Source organism: Daucus carota, chromosome 8 (genome assembly GCF_001625215.2).
Source record: "Daucus carota subsp. sativus chromosome 8, DH1 v3.0, whole genome shotgun sequence".
Classification (NCBI taxonomy): domain Eukaryota; kingdom Viridiplantae; phylum Streptophyta; class Magnoliopsida; order Apiales; family Apiaceae; genus Daucus; species Daucus carota.
Window position 1 is genome coordinate 11190461 of NC_030388.2, and position 24940 is coordinate 11215400.

Below are 24940 nucleotides of genomic sequence, written 5' to 3' on the forward strand. Positions count from 1 at the left end.
AATATCTCCCCAATCAAGCAAACATCCTGCTCTAGCATAACTACTGATAAGACAACAGATGAAATTCAATTCGCCAGCCATGGCTTGTTTCTTAAATTGCATCAGCAAACACCGAGTTATGATAAATAGGAAAATGCCTCACATTCTAAGCACACAATAAAATTATAAAACCTTGCATTAGAACTACACAACACAACATTAAAACTAGTAGATTATGGAATTTCATAATCTCAAGTCAACTCAGCAATGACTGAACATGTACATTTCGCAGGCTACAACACTTGTACAGAAAACCTAATCACTAAGGTAAGCTATAATTATATTTCTGTATGCCAGTATGAAATCTTTGACAATTGTCATATTCTACAAGTATAAATTGCCTTGGGCATGCACTAGCTGTCGCTTCCCTTGCATGCATATACAGGTTGGCAAGACACCTGGTCAGTAATGCTGTCAAAATATAGGTCACAAGAATTTTCTTAAGATTATGGTTCAGAATTTGACAATAGTACAGAGACATCAAAACGCCCAACAACCCCGTCACTCAAAAGTCGCATGGCAGCTCCTCTAGAAAACTTTCTTGCAAATAAGAAACAGGTAACCAAGGTAGAATTGTTACTGCACCATTCTGTCCGGTATTCAGTCTCATAATATACATGATTAATATCCTGTGATATTGAAGAGAGTTGTAATGAGAAGCAGGTATACAAAGTGAGTTAAGTAAAAGCATAAAAAAACATGTGCTGCTTTCCATCCCGGACTCGTTTCAAATTCAAACCAATTTATTTTGCTTCGATAATTTAAGGTAATAAATGTGAGTAGATCAGTAGATGCTAGTAAAATGAGGATAGTATACAGTTCCAATTTTGTATTCAAACTAGTGCCGGTTTTTACTTTAAAATTGAGGAAGTTGACCTGAAAGTATAATTAGATACATAGTACGACAAGGAGGAATAGGTTAATGTCTCCAAACAGTAAATAGTGAAATAGAAACACGGAAATACTGACTGACACCTCCTTGGATCATAATGACTGATCTGATGCAACAATTAGGTATTGTTATTTAAAAAGACAATTATGTCAATAAAAAAAATAAATAGATTCCAATAAACCATCAAGGACAATACTAGATCTGGCAAGTAATCACACCTTTATTTTTTGCATTTCATGTGGCCCTGCATTTGCATAGCTAAATGTAAATGGATGCCAGCCCTTCGTTTCCATCTTTGTCGCAGATTGGTTCCACGAAGTGTAGGTGACCGTTCTCCGCTCAAGTTCACCTTCAAGATCACTCATCTAGCCAAAAATTAAGAGAGACAGGCTAAAAAGGGGAACCAAAGATACTACCAGGACAAAAAAACAAAATAAGGAAGCCCTATTGATAGTGAACATACTTAAAAATAGAACATAGTAAAAATGACTTCCTTTTTAAAACACAAAGTAAAACATGCACTGCTTTTATTATTAAATAGTTTAGTTATCCAGAATCTAAAATGGGTTCCGAAGAGGTCATAAGCAGCAAAGTTTTTTGTTAATATAGACTAATTAATCAAAGCTGGTGTAGTTTCCCAAATTTAGAATCTTGCTCATGCTAGACATTATAGAAGCATTAAGTTGATGATCAGCCAAGAGGTAAACTAAATTTCCAAAAACCAACATGTCCGCGCCAAATTACAGAAATCTAAGGTACGGCAAGTAATCCAGTGATTTATTGCTTACCGCAAGTAATGTCTGTACATAGTGTTCATCCGGAATGCAATTATGTTGCTTTTGTATTTTCTGCAAATTTAATCAGATTATATATTTAAAAAATACTTAAACAAAATGGACTGTAGCAAAGCATATTCATAAGCAATAAAGAAGGCAGTTAAAATCTATACCAGGTCAAACTTTGTTTTTATCCATATATAATATCATACTGCCAACGAATTCTACCTTCGGTGGTTTGTCTTATTCATGATAGATTGACAGAAAAACGAGAAGTTTAAATCGATTTCTAATTCAAGAAACAATCGATGGATTCCTGGAGCAATTTCAGTTAAATGCTACTTTAGTTGTCCAATTTAATTAAATCTGTCTACAACTTTTTATAAACTTGGCGGGCCTCCAAATTTCACAGAGCACAATCCACCATTCACTTAAAATTCACATCAAGCGAATCTGAAAACCATAAAACAGAAGGATTAACTTTGTCAACATTTTCTTTCCTCTGATATTTGAAGCAGAAAGACCTTTCTCTGTCTTATATAGTCTCATCTCATTCAGCCAACTTTTAGTGAAAGGTGACAAGATAGTAATATGATGACAATAGCTGTCCATTGACGGCACATGCCATGGACACACACAAACACACATATAATATAGGCCTGCACTCACTGATGAATCATCTATTATTATTCTGAGCTATAAAACATAAAACACTCACAGAATTTAGTTTTCCTTTGCTAACGTCAACTGGTGGGCGTCTCTGAAAAACAGTGATAGCAAAAATATAGTTAGAACATGAATGAAACAGCACAACTACTGTTTTATGTTAAGCATAGAGAATCTTGACATCCACATGTAGAATTCTTGTTGACTCAAGAAAATTGCACTCTATTATGCCTTGGCTCCCGTAGCCTGTAAGGATGACAGAAGTAGTACAAAATAGATAGCTCTTTATGTAGCTGCAATAATATTCAGTTTCTCAACAGTCTAGAGATTTCTTAATATAGAGAGGTCTGAGGGGTTCAAACAAAACAACAAACATATAACTTCTCTAAGATTCAGAATGCAGAGATACAGAGATTCTAACCCACACAATTTTCATGTTTTCATCATGATCTTACATATTCAGATTGTCATTTAGGCTATGGACTTCACAAGTAAGGCAGGCTGTACCTTACAAAATCTCCTGAAGACTGGTAAGATTGTCTCATCATCTGCAACCACTTCAGCATGTTCCCGAACCAAAGCTATCCACTAAAAGTTCAAAATCAAAATTATTAGCACAAAGAGTGTGTGTGTGTGAATATTACTAAAATGGATTTTGTTTGCCTTACCTTGGTTTTAACTTAACCACATAAATTTAACAAACTAAATTCAAAAAAAATTTTGATTTTTAAAAATATATTACACATTACTTTAATTTTATAATAATTTCACACATGAATTATAAATTGAAATGAAAAAGAAAACAAATACCTAGAGGGGGGGGGGGGGGGGGGGGGGAATGGATTATATAGTAAACCTAAAACTAAAAAGGGTGTAAGGGAATGACAGTTTTAATGAAACAAACACCAACAACGGGACAGAGTCTAATTGTTTTTCATTCCTTTTCCTAGTTACCCTCAACCAAATGGTCCCTTAGTTATTATTAGTTTCAATAAATCCTTAATTTGTGCAACTCATGAGCTATTAAAAATAAAGCTTAAAAACTGTACATGTCAATAATGACATTAGTTTCTTCTTAAATAAATATTATACATGGATAAGTTATTGAGAAAAGGACCTCCTACTAAATTTGGACTTTAAGCTATTTTAATTAATACATGTAGCTATTTACTTGTTACACAAACACTCATTTTTTGACATAAAGTTAAAAGGCAAATGGGGTTTGCTTATAGCAATCCCAAACACCCTCATAGGACCTTGTAGTAGAAACACTAGCTGTGTGAAATCATGCCAAATTGGCACGCGATTTTTACTATTATTCAATCAGAAACAACATATTTTTTACAAGCCATTAATTAGCCTTCAGAAAAATAGTTCAGCAACAAGATATTCAGGTTGACATGAATTCGAGGCAAGGCTATAACACATACTTAATTCGAAATTTGACTGTAGGTGGACTCTGACAGGAATTTGTGAATACAAAAAAAGGGAAAGCTTTAACATAGCCAAGGGCAAACTAACTTTTAACTATATTTTGCTGCATTTAAGGAAAGCTCGCAGTATTGATACCTACTATTCAATAAGGTGGTAGTGCCTACGTGTTAGAATAGACAAGGTAGGGAATGAAAGATAAAAATATCAGATTATTTAAATGTCTGTGAGCAACCATTTTTCCACAGAGAGTATTTGAAAGAGATAGTAAACAAATGCATCAGAAGCCAGCATAAAACGGTGACAAATATATAAATCAAAGTCCGGGATGCATAACCTGTGACCCTTTCCTCCATTTGCCTTTCGGTATAACAGGTGACATCTTCGGATTGTAACGCCCTTCGTTTTTATCAAGAAAGCTTGAACATAGATATTGAACATCTATAATCATTATAAACTCGATATGCACTACACAAGACTTAAGAACCACAGATTGCTAACTAATGCATAGACATATGAGATATTCAATAGTGACATCAAAGCTAAATTCAATTTCTTACCTGTCAACAAAACTTTTTGGTGAAGCCATTAAATACTCATATATGTGGCTAAAGTTGTACAAAGGAACACAGCTGCATAATAAGAAAGAAAACAAATTTACAAACCTTAACCAGATATGGTATGGAAGGACATTGGGATTCTGAGGTAAAGCATGAAACAAGTAGTCAAGCACCAAAAATTATCGACAACATTTATGAGATATAAGTGAAGTGTGATATTAAAAGGCAAATGATAAATGTATTTATTTAATTGATTATTTTATTTTTTAAAAGTAACTAATATTAAATTCATGCTTCTAACAAGAACCAAAATAGAAAACCTGTCAGATAACAGGATAAATCTTCGATTAGCCGGATCTTCGAGTGCTGCTCCAAGTAACAACCGCTCAGCTTGAATCATACTAGATTCTCCCCAACCTACCTGCACCACCGTCACTTAATTATATCCTATAATAAAAACAAACTCATTTAGAGTTCAAAACATCTTTGATAGTCAATACATTGTGTGTTTACTGTCTATAAGTTGATAAATATAACGACCTGTGATGGATGAAACTAGCTAATATTGGATTCTTCTAATTGCTATAGTTGGTATAAAGGGAAAAAAGCACATCACTTGATTTTGGTAAAAAAACGCAGATCATTAAAGGAACATATCTTTGCTTTGTCAATCAAAGGAAACAGCATTTCCACAATTTGAGTATCCTTATCTATCCAGTTCTCCATCATATCAACAATTACAAACTGATTAAGTTGGGGCTAAAATCTAAATACAATTAAATATTAAAATATATAAATCCCCCCTAAATAATATGAATTTTGAGTATATACAAATAGAATATACACACACCTCTGCATGTGTGTGTGTGTGTGGAGAGAGAGAGAGAGAGAGAGAGAGAGAGAGAGCACCTTTATGCTATTACTCAATTGTCGATTATAAAAGAATGCAGATCTTGTAGTCGATTCATCAAACACAAAACCAGGTTCTGAATGAATATAGATCGAGAAATTGGCCGGCACAGCATTCTGCAATAGTCCCCAGTCCGTTCCGTAAGGAAAGAAAAAGATCAAAGAATATCCACTATAAGAATGCAGACATATGTATTTGTGCATCATGGAAAGTGGTCTTATAGGTATAGATAATCCAGAAGACAATTCATAGATGCAAACAAAAATTAAACAAAAGTTTATGAAACTAGAGTATAGAATTTAAAAAATTTCTGTAAATGATCATTTTACATAGATAGACAGGGGTTGCTTTCTATAAAAACATTACTACTAGCTTACGAACATTAACACCAGTAAAATTTTGTTAGTATTTCATTCGCCCCATGGTGGGGATTGTGTACAAAGATTCTGAACTCCCGCGATCAGTAGCAGGAACTGGATAATGTGCAACTTTGAGTTATATACGTTATGGAAATGGGAAACCAATTCGGGAATTTTGTACCAAAAATATTCGATTAGTCCTGAACTTTGGTCGTGGTGGAAACTCTGTAAATAAGTGAAAAACTCATCCTATGTGTAAAGTGTTGTACCTTGTGTCCCAACGGTAAATCCTTTGAGGGAAATTATAATTCAATAGAAACTGTAAATAATTCATTAGATATCTTTATACCCTGGGAGGAATCAATAACGCAGGGCATAAAGGGGAAGGTCAGAAGTGACTATACCGTAAAACCAGTTATTGACAGATGAGTAAGACGCAGAGACTGGAATTGTAGTTACAGAATACGAGCATAACTGAAATATTTTATATTATACATCTACAAGGGCTATAACTAGATATTCATTGTTTCTGGTACATAAGTTCAACTAAAATTAGGAATTCCATAGTTTTGAGTGTTGTTGGCCATAGAAATCAAAATATTAGTTAGATTGGGCAAGTAAACATGAAATTCATATAAAATGACATTTGTTATTCCAAATTATTAAATTTTTACTTATATCTGAATAGCATCAATTTAAACAAAATTTTAAATTGTTCTAATCATCCAGAATCCAGATAAAGTAGCAGCTAAGTCAACCGAGATTCCTAATTTTCTTCAATAGGCATCGACAACACCTAATAATACTCCACAATAAACGAAACAATTAACAAAAAAGTAGGCATAAACCAAAGAATACCTCGAAAAAGGCTTGCCAGAGGAAATCGAGGGGGAGATCGCGGCGAACGAGAAAGAGGAAAGCGAGTTTAGGGTTTCCAGTGTAGAATCGAGCGGAGATTCTAGTCGGAGATCTTGGAGGAGTGAGCTGAGAAGTTAAGTTGAGGATTCTGTGTAAACCGAATATACATAGAGCGAGTGTGAGTAAAATTAGTAGCTTCCATCCAAAGCGCAAGGCCCTGCGTGGGCTTCGAGATGATGGAGGCTTCTTTGTCATCGGTCTTGTGATTCCAGTGAATTTCTACCATAAATTCATGTGACATATGAGTGTAGTGTGGTGGAGTGAATGTGGGAGATGAGTTGGTTTTACGTTTTGAATAGGTGGAAATGGGAAATGAGTTGGTTTTGGTGTTTTGTACTCCCTCCGTCCCCTCACTTATATACATGGGCAACGGGGTGCGGCACGGAATTCAATGCTGCAGTAAAATATAGTTATATAATTTATTTTTAAAACTTGTTTTTAATAAAAGTTTGAATATTATATTTTTATTCAGAAAAATAAAATTTTAAAAATAAATCATAGAACTATATTTTATAAAAGTATTGAATTGCGGGTCGTATTCAGCCAAGCTGCAGGGCAAATGGTTTATGTTGCTTGTAGTCGGCTCCGTATCATTTCTAACCAACATGTTCGACCACTTTTCAAAAGTAACCAGTTTTTTTTCGAGCTTTCAAAACTAACCAGTCTAAATGAGGGGAGAAAGAGCGACCCGCATGGAAATATTTATCACAGCTTGGGGCGCGCTTTGAAAGAGCGACCCAAGCTTGAAAAAGCCAAGCTAGGGGCGCGCTTTGAAACCGCGACCCAAGCTTGAAAAAGCTACATACGGGGCGCGTTTTCAAACCGCGACCCAAGCTGTTAAACCAATCACCGAAGCCACCCATAAAAACCCTACCCACAGCCTAATCAAGCATAAAAACGGAGGAAAAAAACTGAGAAGCGGCGGAAGAAAGAAACAGGGCAGCTGAAGAAAGAGGAGAGGGGAGTCTGAGAGGGTCACCGGAGAACTGAAAAGGGAGGAAAGGGTCGCCCAAAGTCTGATTTTAAGCTTCAAATCAACCCCGATTAGCATTAATTTGAAGGTATTATCCTAATCTTCTCTAAAGATTTGTGTATATATGTATGTATAGTGCCTTGATTTTAATTAATTTGTTGTATGATATACTAGAATTTCCATGCTTCAGATTTTATATGAGATTTGATATGAAATAGTTTAACAATTTAGAGATTTTAGGATTTTAAGATTTTAGGATTTGTACTTGTTAAGCATTTCTAAATTGGATCTTTAGTCTAAGTTCATGATTTTAGGATTTTAAGATTTTTAAATTCGAATTAAAATATACGAATATAATATACGAATATAATATATTTGGAATAAATATATTAAATATAATAATCGAATTAAATATATATAAATGTTAATATTCGAAAAACATAATATTAATATTATAATATTTGAAAAACATAATATTAAGATAAAAATATTAATATTCGAAATTAAAATATAAAATGAAAAAGAAAAAATTCGAAATATTAATATTGTAACTAAAATATTAATATTTGAATTTAGATTTTAAATTAAAATATTAATATCTGAATTAAAATATAAATATTAATATGCTTTAATATACGAATATAATATATTCGGAATTAAAATATTAATATAATATTCATAAGAAAATATTAACATATATAAATATATTATTTGAATTAAAATTTCAAAAAATAAAAACATATAGAACTAAATCACTTTTAACACATTCGAATAAATATATAAATATAATTCGAAATTAAGGGTACTTGTTAAGAATTTTTAAATTGAATTTAGAAATTTGAGTTTAATATATGGGTACTTGTTAGAAACATAATATTCAAATTAAAATATTAATATTAAAATATTGATATTATAATATTAAAATATTAATATTATAATATTCAAAAAACATAATATTCAAATTAAAATATTAATATTAAAATATTAAAATTCGAATTAAAATATGAAATGAAAAACATGATATTCGAAATATTAATATTGTAACTAAAATATTAATATCTGAATTTAGATTTTAAATTATGCTTATTTTAGGCATTTTTAGGAGTTTTTAGGATTTTTTAGGGTAATTATGAGATTTTAACTAATTTTTAGGGTAATTTAACATAATTCGAATTAATATTAAAATTCAAATTAAAATATTAATATTATAATATTCGAAAACATAATATTCATATTTTAATTCAAAAAAGATAAAATTCGAAAAACATAATATTAAAATATCAATATTATAATATTAAAATATTAATATTATAATAATCGAAAAACATAATATTCAAATTAAAATATTAATATTAAAATTCGAAATTAAAATATCAAATGAAAAACATAATATTCGAAATATTAATATTGTAACTAAAATATTAATATTTGAATTTAGATTTTAAATTATGCTTATTTTGACTTAAAATATAAATATTTAGATTTTAAATTAAAATATTAATATCTGAATTAAAATATAAATATTAATATGCTATAATATACGAATATAATATATTCGGAATTAAAATATTAATATATATATGGGATTTGATATGAAATTTAGAAATTTGAGTTTAATATATGGGTACTTGTTAGGAATTTTTAAATTCGAATTAAAATTGAAATTTATTTGTTGGCGCAGATGGATCCCGTAGTTCACCATCCCGGCCCAATCGATGACAGCTTGTTGACATTGCAGACGGATCACAGGTCTGAGGCGGTGTGGAACATGAGAGAGGTAATGACCTGACTTATTGCTATTTATTAGAATAAAACGTCTGCTTTATGATAAACTACTGACACATTTTGCATTTTAATTGTGCCAGCCACCGGAGGATTTGGTAGTGAGGGTCAACTTCGGTGATTATTGGAACACAGTTAAAAATCACCGGCCGCATGTCTCGATAGTGGCTGCCATCACGGCCGCGGGTTTTGGATGGATTTTCAGGCTGGGGAAGGTCAGGCATGACAGGGGGGTGATCACAGCCTTCATTGAGAGGTGGCGTCCAGAGACGCACACTTTCCACTTTTCATTTGGCGAGGCCACCATCACACTGGAGGATGTTCATCACATTCTCGGCTTACAGACCACTGGCCGACCACTTATCCTGCACGGGCACACCTCCACTGCAGCTCAGAAGGTGGCTTTGGTACGAGATTTACTTGGACTGGCTCCTGACACCGCTGATTTGAAGAAGGACAATTTGAAGATCCGGTGGTTGATTACACACTTTGGCAGATGTCACCGGTTGGACGAGTCGGCTGAGGATTTTGGTGCGCAGTCTATCTTTCACATTAGGGCACACCTACTTTGTGTGATCGGATCGTTGTTTCCACATGCCAGCGGGAACTCTGTGCCGCTAAGCCTTCTTCGGTTACTAGATGACCTGGAGAGCCTGGGTGGTTATAGTTGGGGTAGTGCTGTTCTTTCCTACACATACAGGAAGATGTGTGATGCGAGCAGAGGAGTCAAAGACTTCACTGGGTATGCCACATTACTTCAGGTACGCATTACTTCCACTAAATCCCATTACTGTCATTTAGTTTTAACAAATTGTCTTCCCATACAACTTGATGTGCAAATATATGTACTTTGATACCAGGTGTGGATATACGAGCGGTTCCCTACGATAGCTCCACATCTCAGGTCTCAACCCCAGTACACTTACCCACTTGCGCTTAGGTATGTAATATGCTACTCTTCTCATAAACGTATTCAATTATTGCACATGCACTACTTCTCGTCCTTAATTTAAACATTTTGTTGTAGGTGGGTGGCTTCAGTGACCCGTACTCAGGTGCCGGACGCTCAGAGTCGTATGACTTGGTACGAGTTGGATAACATGGGTGTGGAACAGTTTTTGTGGTGGCCGTATGCATATTTAGATGATGAGTTTCATCCCGAGCAGACATTGTACTTGCAGTGGACAGCTCCCACCCCTTTGATGTACATGGCATATGTGGAGTGGTGTTATACTGACAGGGTCACGAGGCAGTTTGGGTTCGTACAGGACATACCTACATCCTCCCCACGTAGGAATCATCATGAGTTGCACGACGTCGTCAATGAGTCCATTGACTGGCAGGGCGCCAGGGAGATATACATTCATTACTGGGATACGTCTCTTGCCCGAGCTATGACATCTCCGCCATTCATTTTGGGCAATGGTTGCTCTCCCGCATACATGCCTTGGTACCTCCAGGTTACACGTAGATACATGGTTAACCCATTGTTCTGGCGTAAAGCGGATGCTTTTCAGGGGACACAGGGCGCCACACAGTCATTGGTAAACAACTACTTTTACTGTCTTCCACAATTACTTTTGTTCTACTGCATATGTTATGTCATCTAAAATGTATTCTCGGCCTGACTTCTCTTTGCATGTTTATGTTTGGTAACAGGAGGAGCAGATCCTAGAGGTGGACTCTGCCATTGACCCTGCTGCTCCCGATCTCAATCGGGCACAGAGTCTGCTACAAGGGATGATTGCTCGTGTCAGGGGTCACGGAGGCCCTCCGACACGCAGAGGTCGGCGTCCTGTCACACCAGTTGAGCCGGAACCTGGCACTTACTACACTCATGTGGGCAGTAGTAGCTGGTCGCACCATGTTGGCACCTCTACTGCGCCAGATAGGGATGCACGGGCTCCTTCAGGGGCGGGGGAATGGCCCCGTTGGACCGAGGTGGCAACTGAGACTGCAGGGGATGACTACGTAGGTGGTGATGGTGGTTTTGCGGTGAATTTAGGGGCTGACGAGGACACCTCTCCTAGTGGTGGGCACACACATGTTTCTCCTCCACTTCAAGAGTCATACCAGTTTGCTGATCGAGATGTTTATCGTCCTGACATGTCATTCCTGACCGATCAGTACACCACACCTCCGCTACAGGCCCCGGTCCCGTCATTTGGTAGCCCATCCTACGTGTTCGGGGCACCTGCGTTTCCAGTTACACCGGCAGGGGTGAGGTCCACTCCTACTCCTGTACATATGCATAGTTTTGGTGCGTACGCTGGTGAGAGTAGCCCGTGGGCAGTACAAGATCAGTCGGAACCCGAGGGGCCGTCCCAGCCTGAGCAGAGACAGCAACCACCTAGAGATGCAAAGGGGAAGGGCATGAGATGTCACACGGGCAGCCATATCTTCGGGCATAAGAAGTAGTTTATGTCTTTTGAGTTTATGTATTTTCAGTTTGTAGTTGCGTTGTTTGCTTATGTATGTTTATTTGATACTTGTTGCTTATGTATGAACACTTGGTAGTTGTTGCTGCTTTTCAGTTTAGGTGTCATTATGTATGTAAACATTATTGCATAACATCAGTTTTTTTCCGACAAACAATGACAAAGCCACATAAACATAGTAAGTATCAACGTAACACTTAAAATGCCACTCAAACATAGCATATTTAAAATGACCTTATATATCTCATATTTTAATTACGCCTAATTTTCTGGAAGTAAAATTACGCAAGAGAAGAAGGCATGAAACACTCAAAATATATTTTTTCGTATGAAAATCAAATATTTAATTGCTAAGTACTCCAGAGAGATACATAACCAAAAAGAAGAACCTAACGCTCCCTTAAAAGTTAAAACCGTTTCTGTACTCTACATAAATGTTCATTACACTCATAACTAAATGCTAATGCCATATTGTGACAAAAAAAAAATTACGCCTTGCCATAACATATGGAGAAATCTGATAAGAAGAATCTAGTGTTTACACAATTCCAACCAAAACAAAAATGAAGCTCACTTCAAGATCTGTTCATCCGGTAAAGAAGCGAGGTTTTTTCAAGATTATTGTCTTTGTGCACGTATTTTGTGGATGCAAGATGTTTCCGAAAGAATTTGTGAAAGAACAAGGTCATCTCTCCGATACATATTTGCTAATTAATCTGCTTGGTCAACATAAACATTCTTGCATAACATCAGTTTTATTCCAACAAACAATGACAAAGAAAAACACATAACATGAAAAACACGAGATAACAACATTTGGAACACTTATAAAATAGATAGAGATGTGCATAAGTTAAAAAACATTGAAAGACAAACACATAACATGAAAAACATCAAACATCCTCAGCATCCCATCGAGATCCATCACCCTTCATGGTCTTCTTCAATTTTTTTACTCTTTCAGCATGCTTCGTCTCCATTTCTGCAATTTCCACTGCCTGAGACCATTTGAGGTCACTTATTTCCTCAGAAAGTTTGTTGATGACCACAGTTGACCGGGTGTCTAGCCGCTCATCTAGCCATACTAAGTAACCACAACCACTAGCGCCGTTAGGACATTGCAACATCCGTCTACCAACGTCGGGACCGTTGTCATGACAAACTCTCTTAACAAGGACTTTGTCACAGTAGCACTTATCGACAGCAACGGAATCCATAAATGTTATAATGTGTTTGAGATAGTGATGAAGGTGAGATGATGAGGGAGGGACTTATTTATAGGTGAAAATGATAAGTCCATCAGTTTAAAATATAAAAAAATAAACAACTTAATACATAAGACTGGGTTCGTAAAGTGGGGAAGGACAATGTATTATTGTAAGTACATAATAAGAAACACAACAACACATGCATGTTACTAGGACATGAACTTAAATCAACGTTCGTTTTTATTTTTTTAACAACCCTCCCCTTTCTTTTTTCCCTTCACAGATTTAACTTCTTCATCATGCCTCTCCCTAATCCTCTCCTTTGCAAAGTGATGATCCCATATGAGGTCGCTCATCTCCTTAGTCATCTCAGTAAGCACTGTAGTAGCACGCGCCTCAAGTGGGTCATCGATCCAAAACATGTATCCGCACCCCTCTGGCCATAGTGCACACCAGGACATCATTCTTCCAGCATTAGGCCCAGTCCCTCGATAAGTACTATGAACGGCAAGCCTTTCACAGTAGCACGTATCCCCTTGAACAACCTCACCTACTGGATCCATGTAATTAAGATTTGTTTAAAAAGTGTGAACAAGTTTTCCACTATTTATAAGGCCAATTTCCCAAGTACGCTCCCTTCATACAAATGTTTACTCACCATATTACCATTATTGCGGAAGAAAATAATGGAATCTCTGTCATGGGTGCATTATAGGCTTCACATGGCTACAGTCTCCGAATTTCTGCAAAAAATAATTCACATGGGTGCACATGAGTACAGTCTCCGAATCTCTGCCAAAAAGACCATGTCATTTACTTTTATCATGGTTACAGTAAACGAATCTATGCAGTTTCACATGGGTGCATTATAGGGGTTCACATGGGTACACTTTCACATGGCTACAGTCTCCGAATTTCTGCAAAAAATAATTCACATGGGTGCATTATAGGGTTCACATGAGTACAGTCTCCGAATCTCTGCCAAAAAGACCATGTCATTTACTTTTATCATGGTTACAGTAAACGAATCTATGCAGTTTCACATGGGTGCATTATAGGGGTTCACATGGGTACACTTTCACATGGCTACAGTCTCCGAATTTCTGCAAAAAATAATTCACATGGGTGCATTATAGGGTTCACATGAGTACTGTCTCCGAATCTCTGCCAAAAAGACCATGTCATTTACTTTTATCATGGTTACAGTAAACGAATCTATGCAGTTTCACATGGACCGATTCAGACACCTTCACCACTATACTCAAGTAGCTTCACATGGCTACACTCCATGAAAGTTGTGCAACCCTAGCCTTCCAACTCAACTACTTCACATGCCTACAGTGGATTATTAGTCTATATGTACTCATGTTTATTGAAGGTGTCTACACTTACAACTTCAAACTTAAATCTTCTCATCACGATATGTTCTCATCCTCTAGAATTTGGTTGCTACCACAAATGGATGACGACTACTATAGTTTGAGATACACCGATCCCAAAGAGTATTTCGCTGGAGTGCGGCGCGAGTGGGCATTCCGTCTTGAAGAATCGAATCAGTTGCGAAATGATCTGATTGGTCTCGGTGCAAAGCTCCCCGTCCGCGATTCTTTAGGCGTGTATCCGGCTCGTAACTTCAACGGTAGTTGGGGTGATTATCGCCATTTGGTCATTGAAGCTGTGGGACTAATAAGGGAAGAGAACAACAGAATGTTGTTGCGTCGTTGTCGTTTCTACATGCTTAAGTTGGTAAAAGATTCGGCAGCTGCTAGCGGCAGGGAAATGACTTTTGAAGAAGAATGTCAACTTCTACAAAATCCAAATTACTTGTCCGATGAGCCGATGTCGGATGAAGAGGCAACTGATGATGATGATTCCGAATAATATATTTTGTTCTTGCTTTTATTTTCAATAAATCTAGTTGTTTGTACTTGCATTATATTTATTTCAATGAAATTGCACTTAGTAAGAGCATAAACACAACATTACAACTACTTCAAAATCACTCACGTCTAACATATGACAAAATTCATCACGGATGCTTTGCATACTCGTCAAAATTTGATTTCACAATATCTATCACTTTTGCATCGTATTCTGCCCAGCTCTCTTCCAACAATGCTACCCTTTGCTCCTCCGTGATCTGTCCTTTCAAAAAAGAAGTATTTGTATCTCTATCTTTTTTGAAGTGATATTCTCGCAACGCCCTGCCTACTCCATACATAACCTCAGTGTCGGTCTCATCCTTGGTCGGCACCCAATGTCTGCCCTTTCTTTCTTCTCGATATTGCAACAACCGCATCTCCGCAACAAACTTCATCTTCCTCGATGCCCTTTCCGCAGCAATTGAAAGCTCGCCTTTCGTTTGTTCATAAGCCCATTCTTCCATCCCCTCGTCTTCCTTTCTCGATCTTTTATGGTTCTCCATTCAGAGCTTTGTTTGTACGAGTCGATCTAGAATATGTGTGTATGTGTGAGAATGGCTAAAAACCAATGGTATTTTATAGAAACATATAGGTTACAAAAATTCACAATTTTATTATTAGCTATGTAATTACAACATTATTAATTAGATACTTACTAAAACTTGAATTAAATATATAAATATATATATATATATATATATATATATATATATATATATATATATATATAATTACCTTTTAAATTATACTTCAATATGAGCTTAAATATTTAAATATTACAATCTATAATATTATATTATATCATTACATCATATAATAATATAAAATATAATATCACAAATAATGTATCACTATATAATATAAAATATTTTTATATTATATCATTATATAAATAATATTATAAAATATTATAATATAAATAATATGGGTCGCCCTTTGAAATAATATTTTCCGATTTTTGAATTTTTTTTTTTAAAATAACCCATATGGGTCGCTCTTTGAAAGGGCGACCCATATGGCAATAACTTCAGCATGGGTCGCTCTTTCAAAGTGCGACCCTTACTGGAGTGATTTTTGGTGGGGGTCGCGCTTTCTCGTTGAATTAGACTGGTTAGTTTTGAAAGCTCGAAAAAAAACTGGTTACTTTTGAAAAGTGGTTGAATAGAGTGGTTAGAAATGAGAGGGAGCCGCTTGTAGTCTAAACTCTAAACCAAACCAACGTCACTTCTCTGCAGGTCAGCGGAGGCTTAGAGCAGCTCCAGTGCATATGGTTAACTTTTTTATTTACTGACCCCACAGAAGTGCCACCTAATAGAAGTTGGCCAGGAGTATTTAGTTGGGCAATATCACTCATTCACCTCCAACCGTATCATGGCCAGCTTTTATTTTTTTAATGTTATCTGTTGAAAGTTAAGAGTTTCACAAAAGTTTTTTAACGTCTTCCTTGTACGTTAATATTTGTTATAATTAAATCAAGTTAAACGCAATAAAATGTAATTGTTTTAATTTACATAAATTTGAAACTAAAATAAAATAAAATATTTTTCATAAATTCAAGTACATGACATATAATTAAAAAACACGCTACAAGAACAACATATTTATTATTCAAAACATAAAATTCAAATCATTTAACGGGAATTGTGGAATTGTGCGATGTGCTCCACCAAGTCGGTCTGTAATTGACGATATTTTTGTCGGTCACGAATCTGTATAGTTCTTTCGATATAGTTTTCATATGGAATAAAAGGCTCCTCGCCTAAATTCGGTTGTGGTATTCCATTTGTTGTATCATCATAAGATGGTAGAGGACCAAATGGTGTAGCATATGTGTCTCTTTCATCCTCAACAATCATATTGTGCAGTATGATGCATGCTCTCATTATTCTAGCGAGATCTCCTTTATCCCAGAACCGCGCAGGGCCACGTACAATTGCAAAACGAGACTGCAATACACCAAATGCTCGTTCAACATCTTTTCGCTGACCTTCCTGATATTTGGAAAATAACTTTCTCTTCTCACCTTGTGGACGTGGAATTGTTTTGACAAATGTAGCCCATTCTGGATATATTCCATCAGCTAAATAATATCCCAAATTATAGTTGTTACCATTCAGAATATAACTTATTTCCGGGGCACGACCTTCTAGCACTTCATCAAATAATGGTGAGCGGTCTAAAACATTTATGTCATTGTTAGAACCAGCAACCCCAAAAAATGCGTGCCATATCCATAGATCAGATGAGGCGACCGCTTCAAGTAAGAGTGTTGGAACCCCTTTGTGACCACTCATAAACATCCCTTTCCATACTTTAGGACAATTCTTCCATTGCCAGTGCATACAATCAATACTGCCCATCATATCGGGAAAGCCACGAGCCTCTCCTATCTCCAATAAACGTCGAACATCATTTGAATTTGGTTTTCTCAAGTATTCATTTTCGAACACCAAAATAACATCAGTGACAAACTTTTTCAAGCATTCAATGGCAGTTGACTCGCCTATTCGAACATAGTCATCAACAGCATCAGCGGATACTCCATATGCCAACATTCGCATGGCTGCAGTGCATTTTTGTAGAGGTGATAAGCCTTTTCTTCCCAATGCATCAACCCTTTGTTGGAAATATGGATCGAAATTTGAGAGCGCATCTACAATGCAAAGAAATACATGTCTCCCCATTCGGAACCTTCGACGAAATGTCTCCGGTGTATAGACTGGATTTTCTGCAAAATAATCTTTCACTAGACGTTCATGACCTACTTCACGATCTCTGTATATTGTTCTCCGAGGCGTTGATGAAGATCCTTCTCCTTGAAGCTTGTTAAAGAGGTGAAGCCGATATCTCTCATATTCATCGTCATCATCAGTGAACATTTCTTTAGCAAACTCTTTGTATATATCAAAACTATTATTCATATTGGATGTTTTATTGATAAGAAGTCTAGCTTCGCTGATGGTTTAATATAGAGCTTTCAAACGAATTTATTCCAGTGACTAACTCATAACAAAGACATTACAAAGACTAGCTTCCAAAGACTAGTTGACAACGACTAAAATCCAAATAGTACAATCCAAACACTAGGAAACAAACACTAAAGTAAAAGCATTACTTCCTATTTTTCCTTCTTATTTCTTCAACCAGCGATGCATGCACTTCACGTTGAGCTTCAGTCATTATACTTGTGTCTGCCATAATGATCTTTAAGTCCATTTCTTTTTCATGATTTTTGTTAAATTCTTCCAATAAAGATAGCTTCCTACATTGAACCGCTGTCATTTCTTCATAGCGTTCAGCATCCACATCCACGATTTTCTTCTTTCCCTTTGCTTTTCTCTTTGCAGCTTTTGTGCCTTTAGGATGAACCGGGGATTCCACAATATTATTGTCATCTGGTGTCTCATTGTTAGCTGATGACGAATAAGCTCCAGAATCACTTAATTTAGTTCTCTTTGTACTCCCGCTATTTGTTGTAGGAGTTCTCCATTTTGGTTGCCTCCGAAGCTCACTCCAATGCTTATCAAAGTTACATTTCTTACCATATGTATCTTTGTGGAGAATATGGGCTTTCTCTATTATATCATCCATATTTGAGCCACTTCCAATTAATTTCTGTGCTTTCTCAAAGCATGCTCCATATTTTTGAGCCCCTTCATTGATTCGTTGCCATCTTTTTCTTATAGCTACAACCCCTCTTTTGATAAGACCATGATCGCTTTCTTCACAATATTGACGAATCCTTTCCCAAAATGTTTCACCCTTCTGATCTGTACCGGTTAGTGGATCAATTGAGACATTTAACCAAGCACTGATTAAAAGCTTATCTTCCTCCCATTTCCATTGAACACTATTTTCTCGTATATCTTCAACTTCAATGCTATTATCATTCAAATCTATGACTTCTCTACTATTAAAAGTAGAAAATTGTGACAGTGGAGATTCTTGAACATTTATTGGTGTCGGGTCATTTCCAAATTGTGGAAGTGATGTTGAAAAATTTTGGCCAGAAAGAAAAGGATACATTTGTGAATTTTGAGTAAATGGGAATGAATTATTTAAAAATGGAAATGAAGGATTAGGAACATAGGAATTAAAATTCCGATTTTGCATGTTTGAAAATTGAGAATTTTCTATACTAGCATTTTGAACAAATGGAAAATATGAATTTGGATATTGAAATGGAAAATTTAAATTTGGGGCTTGAGAATTAGGGTTTGGATTTTGTGAATTTGGAGGTTGAGAGTTATTGGGATTCATATTTCTTAGACAAATAAATTGTAGAAAGAAAAATATCAGAAGAAATATAAAGGGAGATTGCAATATGTGAATCTAAAACCAAACTATTTATAACAAAAATTATAACAGATATATTTATATCCGTTACCAAAAGAGAGCGGAGTAGTATATGAAAAGGTGTGCACAACGGTAATAGCAGAAGTTTTAAAGCAATAAAATATGTTTTCAAAAATCGTGCCGTAGCAGGTGGGCAAGGCCACCAAAGGGGACACTGACCACATTTTATGTCACACTCCAGTGGTGCTGTCCTCTTTTTTTCTGCCCAGGTCCACTTCACTCTGATCGAGGTGGAAGTTGGCCAACAAAACTATTTGCGCTGCAGTTGCTCTTATGTGCCTCGGATTACGGCAAAAAAATTGGTGACTATTTACTTTTTAGAATCCGAGACTCTGAGTGGATATAAGCGGGTCATCAAGTCGAACAATCGGGCTGAAATTTCCGATAAAAATGAATATGAGAATCGCCGGTCATCAATTTGAAAAATGAAAAGTTTAGAAAGAAATCAAGTCTATTGATTTTGTTACTTATCATACATTAAGAGCATCTCCAACCATACAAACCTTTTAGCTAAAAAATGAGTTGACATTCCAAATATAAAAAATTTAGCCAACCTGTTGAAAAAATCATACTCCAACCACGTGAACCTATTGTCTATAATTTTAGCCAACCTCTTATGGATGACTATATTTGTCGAACCTCTACAGGTCTGTAAGAAATCTGTAGGATGATTGCACATCATTTATTACCATATTAAACTGATATATTCTATTTTAACAAACTAAAATATTAATAACATTCCATTTTTAAATTATAGCCAACCAATATAGCCAATACTACTGAAGTACAATCTCTTACAGGTTCAGCAAATTTTACATAATGTCTTACAGGTTCAATTTAGCCAACGCCGTTGGAGATGCTCTAAGAGCATCTCCAACGGCGTTGGCTATAATCGTTGGCTAAATTGAACCTCTAAGACATTATGTAAAATTTGCTGAACCTAGAAGACATTTTGCTTCAATGGTATTGGCTATATTGGTTGGCTATAATTTAAAAATAGTATGTTATTAATATTTTAGATTGTTAAAATAGAATATATCAGTTCAATATGGTAATAAATGATGTGCAATCTTCCTACAGATTTTCTTACAGACCTGTAGAGGTTCGACAAATTTAGCCATCCATAGGAGGTTGGCTAAATTTATAGACAACAGCTGAACGTGGTTGGATTTGAGTTTTTCGAGCTGTTGGCTAAATTTTTCTATTTTAAGTATGCCAACTCATCTTTTAGCCAAGGGTTTTCGATGGTTGGAGATGCTCTAAGAGGTCATCAATTTGGAAAATGAAAAGTTTAGAAAGAAATCAAGTCTATTGATTTTGTTACTTATCATACATTAAGAGTTTTAATGATTTAGATGTAAGTAGTTTTTTAGTTAGAATGAAGCGAAGGTTTATAAGAGAAAATTTTAAATTATTTTATGTCATTAGTTGGCAAGTCTGGTACTTGAGAAATAATTTTGTTCATGATGGATTTTATCCTGAACCTAGTGTTCTGGTTATGTCAAAGTGGTTGATAGCAAATGGAAAGTGCCTTTTCCAGGCCGAAGATCAGTGTAGATGGAAGTATAGATATGAAAAATCCAGGATGTGGTTTAGGTATGAAAAATTTCGGATGTGGACTGATTTAGGTATTGTTATGCACAATAATAAAGGCGAATATATCGAAAAACAAGAAGTGTTTATTTCAACAAATTTAGTTCTCCTTTAGATGCTGAACTGTTAGCTATTAAGGGAGTTTGAAGACTACTAGAGATATGAGGTGCTTTAATTTTATTTCATAATCAAATTGTTTTCAAGTTTTGGCACTAATAGAAAATTTTGATCGAGGCTGCAATGATTATGATTGTTATCTATTGGATATTAAATCTTTTACGTTATAATCTTAGGAGTCATTTGTTAAATCTGGATAGTGATTCTGGATGACTGGAAATCTGGATAATCAGAATTTCTGAATGAATAATGTTAATTGTTAACAATTGTTTAAATTTATTTGGACGATAATAATTTCCAATATTTTTGTAAATGATTAATGTCATATTTCTACAAGCCTCCCTTCGGCTATTTATTAATTAAAAATTCATTCCCTCGTGTTCATCCATCACTTTTTCTCTATTTTAGTTCATATATTAATGAAATTAAAAATAAAAAGAAGGGGATAAAGAATATTGGTAGAATTGACATCTTAAAAATATAATAATTTTTTAAGAACTATATATTATATTATATTTGATGACTAATTAGGAGATGCAATTCACAAAATAAATAAAATAATAAAAACCAATAATTTCTATCCAAATGATTTTCGTAAGGAAAAAAATATGGCATTGCCGGTTACACTGTTAAAGGGAGATGCGGCGGAGACTAGAGAATGTAGCTGGACGATTGAGTGACGTAAGGTGAGACCGTGTCGTCCAGCTCTTTTTCCGACTCATCCAATTCAAATAATCAATAAACAAATGATCTGAACGACAAAAAATTCTGAACGAGCCAACAATCCGCTCATTCACCTGTTAACAAATGACCCCTTAGTGATAATGAATTATCTTTCACTGTTAGAGAATCAACATGGTGGCACATATTTTAGCTAGATTAGTCATGGGTTATAAAATAAATGCTAGGTGGTGTAAAATTAAGCATATTGATCTTTTGATATTGTTGTATCATAAAAAAATCTTTTTATAAATACAAAATATTAAATCAAAATATACTTGATTTTGTTTTTAACGAAATATGATTGATTTTAATGAAAAAGCGTTTCAGGGATGTAAAATAAAGCGAAATATAAAATTAGGGGTGCAAACTACTGTAAATTCTTTTCAACGTCAGAGTTAACAGAAATTTTAACGGCAGGGGTGCAAACTGCTAACGGATTTTAAGTTAGGAGAGCAAACTGACACGACATGAAGTCTATGTACCTAACCGTTTTTCGCGCAAAGATATGGGTTATAAATTGTAATAAGCTCTTTATAAATTGATACATTTTATTATTTAAAATTTTCATTAATTTTTTAAATATCTTGACTCATAAATCATATCAAAATTATTTTTAATATTTATATAAAAATTAAATTAATATTTATTTTTTATTTTCAAAAATATTTTTACATATCACTTTTAATTTTAATGATTTCTGAAATAAATTACAAATGAAAATAATATAAGAATCAGGAAAAGAAAAAAGAAATACCTGGTGGGGGGTAGAGAATAGATTGTGAGGGATTTTGGGTAAACCTAAAACTAAAAGAAGGGAAAAGAGATGATAATTTTCATAAAACAAACAACAACAAAGGGAATGAAACTGATTATTTCCCTTTCCCTTTGTTAGTTTCCCTAACCAAACGGCCTCTTAGTATAATAGGTCATGTTAGGAATATGTTAACCTTGACGATAATTCACAACACTTTATATAATTTTATTTATGTATATATTAACCTAAATGAAAAGTCAAAACACTTAGTATAATTTTGCTTAAGTAAATATAGCTAATCAACGAATAACATATTATTTGTAGTATCCGTTGATCATGTATTCAATCCACGGACGATGAACAGTAACAAAATAGGCATATTACAATTTAACAGTTGATATGATTAGTTGATCAACGAATAGAGTTTTTTTTGTCTATCAACGAATGTCTAGTTAGGATGTCAAGTTGTAAATATTCGTAATGTATACTACTACTCAAGTAAAGTGAAAATTAATAGCTAAATCCAAGCTATCAACGGATTAGGATTAAACTTCATCAACTGTTATTCAACCCATCAACGACTAATGTTGAAAAGTTACTGACTGGTAATAAGAAGCTATCAACGGCTAAGTCATGAAGCTAGCTATCAACGGTTATCACATTGACTTCTCAATTGCTAATTTGGAAGTTATCGGTTGATAGCACAGCAGATAAAAAGGACAACAATCACATGGGTTGATCAGATAACATATAATTTGTTTTGGAAGCTAAGCCAAATAAGAGCCTAGTACTATATTGAAGAACTCGAAGCCTGTTATTTTGAACTACACAACATGGGAGTATTCAACAAAATTTTCTGGCAACCAAAACAAATATTTCCAAGTTTGTACAAGTAAGAAAATTAGTGGGAGTGCAGCTTTTTCTAGTAATCAGAAAGTTCGATTATTTTCTGTTTAAGAAGAATTATAAACTTGGGATATATAACAAAGTGTTGTGTATCATTTTTCAAGTATCCAAAATATTGGGAAAGAAGAGCTACTTAAAACTGTTAGGCACAATCTTGTAAAGTAAGCTCTTCACTCTATTTGTATGCATTTATGTTGAAAAACACACACAATTTTTCATTATATAAAATCTCTCATGTGGAAAATAAAATTATAAAACTCACCTGAAATTTGGAAAGACTAAAATTTTCATTTAATTTCAGCTACAATCTATTATTACTCTTGTTTGAGTTTTAATACAATCCAGAAAATATTGAAAAAGTAAAAGAATATTGAAAATATTGAGTTTTAAGTGTGTATCTTATTTATTGAATTAATTCATTCTTGAATTGATTTAATTTATAAGTGTATATAATTAAATAGTTTAAGTGGATGATATTCTATTTAATATTTATTATTAAAAATTCCATTAAAACTCCTTTCTTAGCTCAGCAAGACAATCCATTTGGTTGTCTTGCCAAGATTTGCTAGTCTCATGAAGGACACGGCAAGACAACTGGATAATTTGTCTTACCGTGTGTCAAAGTGAAGTGGCAAGACAACTATGATTTGAAGGCTTGCCAAGACATTCGTGATGGGTGTCTTACCGAATGGCTTCAAGCGGCTTACAAGACAAACAATCCTGTTGAACATCAAATGGGTGATAAAGCTTCCAAGACAATCTTCTCTATTGTCCTACCGATTGGCTTCCAAGACAAATGATATATTTGTCATGTCGAGTGCCTTGCTAGACAATGTGTTAGATTGTCCTACATTGTCCTCTTTTGGCTTGCCCTTCTTGTTTTTGTCTTACCCTTCTATGATTTGTCTTTGCAAGCTTTGTAATTGTCCTACCTAGCTTGTAATTGTCTTATCTTTCATTGTCTTTCAAGTTCATTGATTTGCCTATAAATATGGCTTTCATTCTTCATTTCTAAGTGTTCATCATTTTGTTATCTTTGATCAAGTTGCTAAACTTGCTTTGTTATATTCACAGAAGTTCTATGTTTTGATCACTCGTTTGCTTTAATCACTAATCGAGAATACATACTGTCAAATTTATTCTACGGACATTAGTGGACATTAAAACTGTACCCTATTAATTATATAACGACTTAAAATATTGTTATATTAATTATTTATAATCTGATTAACAAGTCTAATCCAAATCCTATATATCCCGCGATTATTTAGTATCGATTGTATTCAACCCCCTTTCTATAATCGCTTTTGGACCTAACAATTATGTATAGTAGTTGGAGATATTTGCTTGTGTATTGGTTATGTAGTGATTTTATTGATCATCTGACATCATGTTTTAAAAAAAGATGTTATGTTGTAAATTTTGTTATTATTTAATGTTATTTTTCTTTTTAGTTACGGGAACTCAAAGACGACAAAGCACGCGTATTATTCTCTAAAAGCTAAATAGAAATATAAGCAACGATCTCATACATATTGATTTGGAAAGTAGTGATAAGGAGACTAATGAGATTGTCATTAAGAGAAATAATAGAGATAATAAGAAGATGATCATTGA

The 24940-nt window shown here is 34.6% G+C and overlaps 4 protein-coding genes across 4 annotated transcripts; 1 reads left to right on the forward strand and 3 right to left on the reverse strand.

Annotated features, from left to right (window-relative positions):
* Nucleotides 1–143: 143 nt before the first annotated feature.
* Nucleotides 144–6883, reverse strand: LOC108197303 (glycosyltransferase BC10). Its single transcript, XM_017364885.2, has 10 exons — nucleotides 6492–6883; nucleotides 5274–5390; nucleotides 4685–4785; nucleotides 4365–4436; nucleotides 4142–4223; nucleotides 2881–2961; nucleotides 2426–2467; nucleotides 1720–1779; nucleotides 1150–1296; nucleotides 144–668 (listed from the first exon to the last, which is right to left on the reverse strand). The coding sequence occupies exons 1-10, from the start codon at nucleotides 6744–6746 to the stop codon at nucleotides 486–488; spliced, it is 1140 nt and encodes a 379-aa protein (XP_017220374.1). The 5' UTR covers nucleotides 6747–6883; the 3' UTR covers nucleotides 144–485.
* Nucleotides 6884–7471: 588 nt separating this feature from the next.
* Nucleotides 7472–11839, forward strand: LOC108197325 (serine/threonine-protein phosphatase 7 long form homolog). The gene is made up of 6 exons (XM_017364907.2): nucleotides 7472–7612; nucleotides 9206–9301; nucleotides 9390–10067; nucleotides 10167–10246; nucleotides 10334–10850; nucleotides 10966–11839. The coding sequence occupies exons 2-6, from the start codon at nucleotides 9206–9208 to the stop codon at nucleotides 11722–11724; spliced, it is 2130 nt and encodes a 709-aa protein (XP_017220396.2). The 5' UTR covers nucleotides 7472–7612; the 3' UTR covers nucleotides 11725–11839.
* Nucleotides 11840–14038: 2199 nt separating this feature from the next.
* LOC108198166 (uncharacterized) lies at nucleotides 14039–17795 on the reverse strand. Its single transcript, XM_064083698.1, has 2 exons — nucleotides 16532–17795; nucleotides 14039–14124 (listed from the first exon to the last, which is right to left on the reverse strand). The coding sequence occupies exons 1-2, from the start codon at nucleotides 17793–17795 to the stop codon at nucleotides 14039–14041; spliced, it is 1350 nt and encodes a 449-aa protein (XP_063939768.1).
* A 190-nt stretch (nucleotides 17796–17985) lies between these two features.
* On the reverse strand, nucleotides 17986–18900 carry LOC108198167 (glutathione S-transferase T3-like). Its single transcript, XM_017365936.2, has one exon. It carries the CDS (start codon nucleotides 18898–18900, stop codon nucleotides 17986–17988), a length of 915 nt encoding a protein of 304 aa, XP_017221425.1.
* Nucleotides 18901–24940: the final 6040 nt, after the last annotated feature.